This window comes from Etheostoma spectabile, chromosome 20, assembly GCF_008692095.1.
Source record: "Etheostoma spectabile isolate EspeVRDwgs_2016 chromosome 20, UIUC_Espe_1.0, whole genome shotgun sequence".
NCBI lineage: Eukaryota > Metazoa > Chordata > Actinopteri > Perciformes > Percidae > Etheostoma > Etheostoma spectabile.
In genome coordinates this window covers 4,997,988-5,007,539 of record NC_045752.1, presented here as the reverse complement: position 1 = coordinate 5,007,539, position 9,552 = coordinate 4,997,988, and the positions used below count along the sequence as shown (strand labels likewise).

Genomic DNA, 9,552 nt, shown 5'->3' with positions numbered 1-9,552 from the left:
AGGAGGACAACACGGTGTAGACAGCACCGATTGTTTTCATTTTTAAAAACAACAGAGCTACTGTAAATGTTGGAATAGACCGGAATTCTCCTTTAACATGCCTGTTAGTCATGGCTTGGACAACTGCACATGCAGATATGATTTCATATTGACTGTAATATATCTAGGCCAGGGGTGCATTCTTATATATGTGAGAACAAAAAGACAGAAAGTCCCTCATTTTACATCCTAGTCCATTGGTTTTAGATAAGGCTTTTCTCTTCATTTTCTCACCCTATTAAATCTGTCTTTTGCTCTGTGCATGCCTTCATGTCTCAAACATCCCTCCTCAGTCTCTCTCATCTCGCGTTCCCTTTTTGTATCACTCCTCTTTTATCCCTTCCCCCTCTTTGTCATGTCCCTCTCTGTTCTCTCAATCTCTCCCTACCTCACCATCACTCATCATCCCACTCTTCATTCATTTGCAAGGGGCAAATGAATGCACTATCCACACTGCATTTCATACATTTCAACCTCCTATGACTTCCTTTTTCTTCCTATATTTGTCCTCTTGTACTTTTTATTTTTGGTTACTTTGATCTATCCATCTATCTATCTATCTATCTATCTATCTATCTATCTATCTATCTATCTAATGTACATGGATCTCTGTATGTTCACTTACACATAACTCACTTAATGCCTAAATGGCTCTGAGACCCCTGCCTGTAATTAAAGGCTTACTGAGAGCCATTTCAATCAGAAAGTCAAGCATGCCTTTGCAATCCAGGGTAAATTATAGGGGAACAGAAGATAAAGCTTCACACACACACACACACACACACACACACACACACACACACACACACACACACACACACACACACACACACACACACACACACACACACACACACACACACACACACACACACACACACACACACACACACACACACACACACACACACACACACATACACACACACACACGCACAAATCAGCACATGTTTAAGGGAGGAAGGTCACTAGGACAACTGAAATGGAGGACTGGGTCTCGGTTGTTGAAATTCATCACAGCACCTGTCTCATTTCCTTCTGTAAAACTTATCATTATAATGGTCAGCACCAGGGGATAACCAGTGGTTATTAGAAATCCTCTTTTATTAAGCAGTTTTGCTTCATTTTAGTGACTAGAATAAAAAACACTGCATCCTACATTTCCCATAATTGAATTTAATAGTATTTCTTTGTTAGACTTCCCATTCTTGGTATAAGCCCATGTTTTTCAAAGTACATGCCCACAGTTCATAACACAGGCTTGCTGGTATCAGCCGGCATTTATAAAAATAATCAGTATTATTTCCTCAGACTTTAGAAAGCTCCCTTCCGAGCCCAAAAAGAGATTACTGTAAAGAACTGTTTTCACAAGCTGAGTAGTACTCATCATGAGTCTCCAATGGTGGTCTCTAGAGAAAAAAACATTAAACTGTAAGATTAAAGAAAATAAATTCCTGGGTTTTACAATAGCTTCTAATGTCAAAGATGCATGCTTTCAAATATAAAGGCCTTTAACAGCAGATAAAGCAAAAATGTTCAGGAAAAACCATTTGAGACAAAAATGCAGATGATTCAGAGAGAGGGGGGATGCTATGAAATGAGAAAGTATGTCAGTGACTGAAATAAAACGCAGCTGAAGTGGAAGAGAAAAAAAGGGTTTTGCAAATGTCTCCATCTTCATCTTCCATTGCCCTCTGGTGGGTTTTAACACACATTCTGTGTGCGTCTTGGCCCACATTACTGTAACAAACACAAAAAGGACACAGACAACCTGTACTGGATGTGAAGCATGCAAACATACAATAAGTTTGACTACCCAGAGAGTCTAAAATGAGATGCCTCATATTCAATAATTCCTCACTGGAAAGAGGAACAGAAGAAATACATGGAATTAGTGACATAGACTGAAAGGGGGAGAGAGACACAGAATAAGAGTAATGTAGATGTAGAGCATGGTTAACCAACTCGGATTTCTCTTCAGTGTTACATCTCTCACTTTGACATGATGTAGGGGAGAGGAAGCTTGTTGAAGAAAAAAAGCTGGTGTTATTCTGTATTTCTGCTATTGGCAAAAAAACATTCCATGAAAAGACCAAAACCAACAAAGCGTTAGTCTGTCTCAGCATACTTGAGCTCCACACTGTGCGCAGTTTGCCATCAATGGCGCGCGTGCTACGAGCATGCACAGAGACATTTATGCTCAACACATTGTTCGTTGTGGTACTCTCCAAGAAACCAGAGGGCTTACAGAGAAAATAATCTGTGAATGAGCACGAAGTAGAGAAAAGAAACCGGAAGTTAAGAAAAGCACGCTACCTGTCAACAGTAGTGAACGCATCTATGTTAAAACACTGACGTATGGCGAAACATTAAAATTTATCTTCTTTAATAATTAATATGACTGTTGTCAACACTTTTCCCTTTTGTAGCCTATGGTTTCATGTTTTTAACAACACCTAGGCCCAAGTCATTTCCTAAAATGTCTGGGCATTGTAGCTGCTCAACTAAGACTAAATACTGTATACTGTATGTTGGGTACTATTTTCAGTTGAGGATTAATACACAGTTAGTCAGCCAGTCAGTGTACCACTTTGGTCCAGAATGAAATTAAACTATTGGATAGATTGCCATGCCATTTTATAAAGACATTCCTGGACCCCAGAGGATGAATCTTTGGTGAAATACCTCAACATTTGTTGGATGGATTGCCAATCATGGTTAAAAGAAATCCTAATAACTTTGGTGATCTTCTGAGTTTTTCCCTAGCGCTATCATGAAGTTGAGGTTTTTCGTTTTACAAATGCCTTGACAATTATTGGATGGATTGTCAAGAAATGTGATAGTGGTGTTGCACGATGGGGTTTTATAGCAAAGAAGAATAAGCTATATTGCAATACCCTACTAATTGGTAGGATTGATTCTTTTCATAGGATTTATTGAAAATACTATTTACTCTCTCAGACACACACTCGGCCTCTTCCCTTTTACAATTTTCTGTTGCTTCTTACTTGCAGGAAAATCATGGCATTTTTAACCTGCTTTGCTCGAGTGAACACACTTTCACACAAACATACGGTGCATGGAGTCGCTTCCTGTAAAGCCCTCTGATGTCTGAAGCTGCATTGCATGATTCAGGAAGAGAGCCAGGGGAGAAAAGCCTCTTCATCTGACTCCACGTATTAGCAGCAGTCAGGGTGAGGAGGAGAGGGGACAAGAGAGATAAAGATAGAGCATGGAGAGGGAGAGCGGAGGGCACAGTGACCTATATGTGCTGCAGACCTCTATTCAGTTCAAGATACAGTATCAAACAGTACTGTATGCACCTGCAGCTCTCTTGGCTGACCTGGGATTTGATTTGGCAATCCTCCATGGGTCATGGCTAAGTTCAGAGGGTATAAGAGGCTAAAGGAGCAGCTGCAGCCAGAAGTGCTGGGCAAGTGACTTTATCTTCAAACCAAAGTTAGCTCTTTTGTACTTTCTACAGGAGCCAGGTTAATGAACTGAAAAAGAATCCTGCATTGGACCCTTTGAGATCCAAAACATTGCAAAGGGTCAACAAAGCATATTTCCTTATGTAAAAGTTATGGTAAGTTGTGTGAAATTCTTCATTTATCAATTTGCATTTGTCAACAACACCAGCGTTGATTAGAACATAGGCTCTGGCATCACTGAAAAGAACTTTAGGACAATAAAAAACCTTAAAAAAAATGGTAACATAAGAAGGAGATGTGCAGTGTAAAATGAACTCCAAACTTCCGATGCACACCTCTAAAAGTGCATCCCTGGTAAGTTGGATTGGGGAAAGGAGGTTTTAATGGAGTTTAAACAAGCTTTAAACTCCATTAATGCCTTCACTGCCCCAAAGCACCCGTTCAGCACTGGGGTGTATAACACCTTTCAAATGTCATCATCCTTCAGGATTTGGCAACCCACACTCATCCCACCCCAAGGGAGATCTCTGCTTCATTTTCCACTTATAAGGGTTACTGCAGGATTGGGACAGGGATGGTGAAAGACAAACAGAAAGAAGAGACAGATAGGGAGTGTGTGTGTGTGTGTGTGTGTGTGTGTGGTGTGTGTGTGGTGTGTGTGTGTGTGTGTGTGGGGTGTGTGTGTGTGTGGTGTGTGTGTGTGTTGTATATTAGTGTTTTTGTGTCCCAATTAATTCATTATATGATAGCATTTCTGCACTTTTCATTAGGCGCATTTGACAGTGTAATTTTTTCAGTGTGGTGTGTGTGGTGTGTGTGGGGGTGTGGTGTGGGTGGGTGTGTGTGGTGCGCGTGTGGTGTGTGCGTGCGTGCATGTGCTTGTGTGTGTGTGTGTGTGTGTGTGTGTGTGTGTGTGTGTGTGTGTGTGTGTCTATGTCCATCCATAATCATTTTGTGTGTGCACAGGGACTAAGGCATCCCTGCAGCATGTTCTGCACTCGCGTGAGCCTTCGCAGCCGCTTTCACGCAAGCAACTGAAATCCAGGTCACATAACACACACCGTTCATAACTAATCGCTAGCGTAACCTGGGGGTGTGTCTATACGTATGCATGTTTGTGTTTGCGTGTGTACTGTTTAGGATGCAGGTGTGTGTTATTCTTGTGTTGACGTCTGTCAGCATCTACATTTTTTCACATGTACAAAAGCCTACATTCATGTGTGGGTGTAAATGTGTCCTATAGAGATACGCATTGGGACATTACAATCACAGCATAAGTGGCGCCTGATGCTGACTCTGTGGCTGTATCCAAGGCAACCAGACTAGGAAGATTTCTGTCAGGAACAGAATTGCCGAATGTCTAATTATAAATAAGAGGTTGGAAATACAAACTTTCATATAGGATTGCATGTTTAGTTTCATTAAGGATCAATCTGGTAATTAATCACTGTTTCTATATGTCAGAACATAGGAAAACTTTAAATCCTATAATCAGTTTACTATTAAACGTACAAGGTAAAGCAACAAATCCTCACATTTGAGAAAAAAGAACCAGTACATTTTTTAAAAGAGACTAATTTAATTGTTTCACTTTAATCTGTAGGCACATTTCATACGCCAGAAGGAGCTCTGTTTTATCATGACTACAGGAGTCTTATAGTGGTTCTATATTTATCTATATCCAGTTCTTTGCTGACCTAGATTCACCACAGGTTCATTATATTTTCTAATCTAATCTAATTGTATTATCCATGCAGTGAGCTTTACATGAATGAGATATTGTGCATGATCGGACATTTTACCAATCCAAGAAGATTGGTTTAGTTTTACTGGTTAATTTACCCTTCACCCTCATTCATGGTCAGGATTTTGACTGAAAGAATGATACTGTAAATACAGTTAAGTCGGTTAAGGCATCTCTTAACGATAGCTCTGGGAGGCCTCCCTTTGGGCACATCCAACTGGGTGGGCAACCCAGAACAGTCCCAGAAGAAGGATGATCTAATCTTCTTGTACTGCCCGTCCAATAAATCAGACAGTATATTGACTTATTGCAGACACACAGTACCTGTATCCGTGTCAGCCGATATTTAACAAGCTATTGTTGTCAAGAAATAAAGTTTTTTTTTTTAAAGAAACACTGTTATTGTTACAAATGGCAATAAAAAAGACTGACAAGTTCATTTTTTCAACTATAACGTTTTTGGCTCAGTATCTTCCTGTCATTCCTTTGATAACCAGATTTAATTAATATTGGCTGCTATTGCAGAATCAGATTGTCAAATATCAATTTTGGTATTGGTTGGTTGGGCTGGATGGATGGATGAATGGATGGACGGATGAATGGATGGATGGATGGATGGATGAATGGATGAATGGATGGATGGATGGATGGATGGATGGATGAATGGATGGATTGATGGATGGATGGATCACATACAGAAAGGTTTACACTATTTTGCGCTAAAAGTGGAGACTCGATACTTGGACTTGAGTGCCATGCTGCTATACATGTAATTTACACGGAGATGCTTCTATGAGTTGAATTGGACATTCAAAGTACTATTTCTATTAAAAAAAAGAAGTATTGTGGTGATTCTGGCCATTGTGCTTTTGTAATGTGCATACTGAGCATCAACAGAAAGATCCGCAAAGCTTTTTAATTTGCAAGTAATATCAAAGATTTGAGACATTCTTTATATTCCATCAAGCAATACATGTCGAACCTTTGTGATTTGCCAATGGCTTGTTTTGCTTCCCACATTGCAATTTAGTAAAGATGCTGACATCTTTATATAACAGAGAAGAGAGGCTAATATGTGGGTGATTGTGTACCAAGCCATCAATAGACTACTGTCTACTGCAGTGCATTGCTGTTGTAACAAGTTCAAAATAATCAGTCAGTACAGTCACAAATGACTGACATGAGAAGACAGAAGAAACAAAACATTCAACATTAGCCTGCCACTCCAAACATCTACAGTAAACTCATCAGTGGTTTTGTAGGATATTGTCTGTTTCCTAAAAAAAAAAAATCACTCAGAGTAAAATTTACTATGAATGATGTAAAGGCTTGCACATATACCCCTGGTAGTTGTGAGTTGAGCTGATTTGACATTAAGGCTTGTAGTTTTGCAGCCACAGCATTTGTAACCCAGAATTGGTAATGTAGTGAACTGGGTCAGGGCCTGTGGATTACAGAACCAGAGTGGCATGGCAACTAGGAGCAAAATATGAGAAAGGAAAGTAATACAGACCCCCCCCAAAAAAAGAAATGTCAAATGCTGTTATATATGGCATGTTTCTTGTTTTACCAGCCACCGCTGCAGCCACTATTAAACTGCTTTGAGGGTTCACTAGAATCAACATGTATTTATGATCATGGGAACCAGGAGCAGAGCAACAGGGAGTGAGGGGACTGGGACTGTTTGCATGGATCAGATCCTGTTGTAACAGGGTAAAGCCACTCATCCTGCTGATTCTCTATCAAATATTCACCAACTCCTGCAGAGCTTACATTTACAGTAAACACCAACAGCTAGCAGAGAGAGCGAGCTGGATGGGGGTCGGGGATGTTAAGGACATTCATAATCCAGAGAAAAGTGAATGCCCGCTCATATAACTAATCCTCAATTTTGGGAAACGCTTGTCTGTCATTGCTGTGTCCCTGAACAAGAAGGGTGAAAGACGCTGCTTTTAAGAGCAGCGTTTGGCCATTTTGTGTCTTAAAGGCCAAACATGAATTCGTTGTACATCTGTGAAAGAAGCCTAGATGTGGATGTTCTTTGGGGGTATAAAGGGAGGATTGAGACTCTTGAATTTGGGCCAAAGAACCAAGTCTATTATTAGGTCCATCTAAATGCTGCCAACTGGAGCGCATGTGTGTGTGTGTTTGTGTATATGTGTGTGTGCCAAACACATCAGCAATCAAAAAAACATTAAATCCAACGTGTGCATGCCCTTGCTCTGACACAGATTAGAAGAGCACACACACGCATACACACATTCATAATGAGATTTACTCATTCATTCCATTATTTTGGCAGGGAGTTTTGTGTTAAAGGGCTGGTGCAGCCGCCTGGCTTTGCCATTTAAAACAACTACAGGCAACACTCTCCTGACATCTGACATCCTGAAATGCGCATGTGTGCTCCCATAATGCTCTTCATCTATTCTACCGTAGCTCTCCCCTGGATGCCGAATGTGTGTCATGAGATGAATTTTGCATATGTATAAGGAGGAAGAGGAGGAGGAGGAAGGAACTGAAGCAGGAAAGTGGAGCATCATGACCAGGAGTTTCTATTGATCCACATAGGAGAGGATGAACCAGCCTAGCTGCTTTAACTTCACTCTGAAGAAAAAAAAACGTCCAGATTAAAAGCATACTGCATCTTTCGCTCAGCAGTAATCTAATGCTGTCACTGCTTACTTCACCTGTCTGATTTAAACTAATAACAGCAAATGTGTTTTCAGTCAGGAGAGTGTTTTTAATTTGCTTCCCTTTATACTGTTTGCTAAATAAACAGCCCCCTTCTCATTAAATAATTAAAATGTTTCCAGATCAACACAGTTTTAGGGTAAAACCTGTGTAACTGAGGCAACGTGGTTGCCTCTCTAAGGCGCCGACCATGAACAGCAACACCCCTGGTTCAAATTAAGCTGGGAACTTTTTAGGTATGCCTCCTTAATGTTGATGATTCGAATCATCAGACTGACAGTCAAATCACACTGTGCAACGCTGTGAACCTTTACAAACTGAGTCGGGTTTCAGAATTACAACAAAACTAACTGTGATGGAAACAAGAGGGGATATGAAATTTTAAAAAAAACTAGGTTAAACTAGTACCAGGCGCTGGTACAACTTCCTCTATTTTTGAGTGTCAAAGCCTCATCGGCTGACCGTGCTGTCAGCAGCCACGCAGGAGAGGCGCTCTGTGGTGGGCAAGAATTGTAAAACTCAACTAGGATGAACACTTTCTATTGTGTGTGCATGCGTGTGTGCGTATGTGTACATTTCTTACCTCTCCATAGTCGGTTGTGACAATAAGTGTTCCATCTCCACAGGAGTTGACTGTGGCGGGAACCAGCTGCTCCTTCTCTCTGACCCAAACGCGGGCCCCCTGGATCACAGACACACACAAGGACTGAAGTTAGGTAACGCAACAAGTACGTACATATTTCTTTTTCATGTACGTAATGAATGCTGAACGTCCTGGTGAACAGAGTGGAGGTATTCAGCTCTTGTAGTGGAGTCAGAGTTAGTAAAGCAGTGTGCTATTGATTTGAGAGGTACATGTGTTTGGGTGTACACATGAAGTTGTTTCAGCAGAGCTTGACTGTTGACTGTCCGTAGATTTTCAGCAATGAGGGCGGACAGACAGCTCAGTTGGTGGAGCGGCCATCCATATATAGAGGTTTACTCCTTGAACGCAGTGGGCCCGGGGCCCTTTGCTGCATGTCCTTACCCCTCTCTCTGCCCTTTCATAGTTTCAGCTTTCCTGTCAAAAATAAAGGCTGAGAATGCCCAAAAAAAATCTTTAAAAAAGATTTCCAGTGATGATTGACAATAAAAGACTGTAAGAAAGTCAGCCTTTCAAGTGAGTTGCATTGATTTCGCTAATACACAACATCATAGCCAACTGTATCTGTGGACAGCAGCCAAGCACATGCAACTCAGATGTCTTACTGCAACAAGGTTTACAGTAAAATAAGATTATCTCCTTGTGCTTTAAGAGCTGAATTGATGACTTTTCCACTGATGTATCATAATGATTCTGTATGATACAGTAATAGTCAGCTAAGCTAACCATAGAAACCCATGGCATAAAATCCTCTTGCGATAAGTGAGATTGCGTGACGGTGTGTCGAACAGCACTTCATATGAAATAGTTCATTCATTCACAGGTAACATTACACATATGTATGATGAGTGTGCATGGGTGCACAGACAGATGTCACACGTGTGTTTAATGAGAGACAAAGACTGTAACATCTGGACTTTCCACCAAGGTGAAGCAACAATGCTTGACATCTGTGTGTGTGTGTGTGTGTGTGTGTGTGTGTGTGTGTGTGTGTGTGTGTG

At 40.8% G+C, this 9,552-nt stretch overlaps 1 protein-coding gene across 2 annotated transcripts in view; it reads right to left on the bottom strand.

The window, feature by feature from the left end:
* LOC116669645 (unconventional myosin-X) overlaps positions 1-9,552 on the bottom strand; it is a 51,729-nt gene that overhangs the window by 29,974 nt on the left and 12,203 nt on the right. For both annotated transcript variants that reach the window (XM_032499575.1, XM_032499576.1), the window contains exon 2: positions 8,492-8,590. In XM_032499575.1, the coding sequence (XP_032355466.1) occupies positions 8,492-8,590 (99 nt within the window). The remainder of the gene's footprint in view (positions 1-8,491; positions 8,591-9,552) is intronic.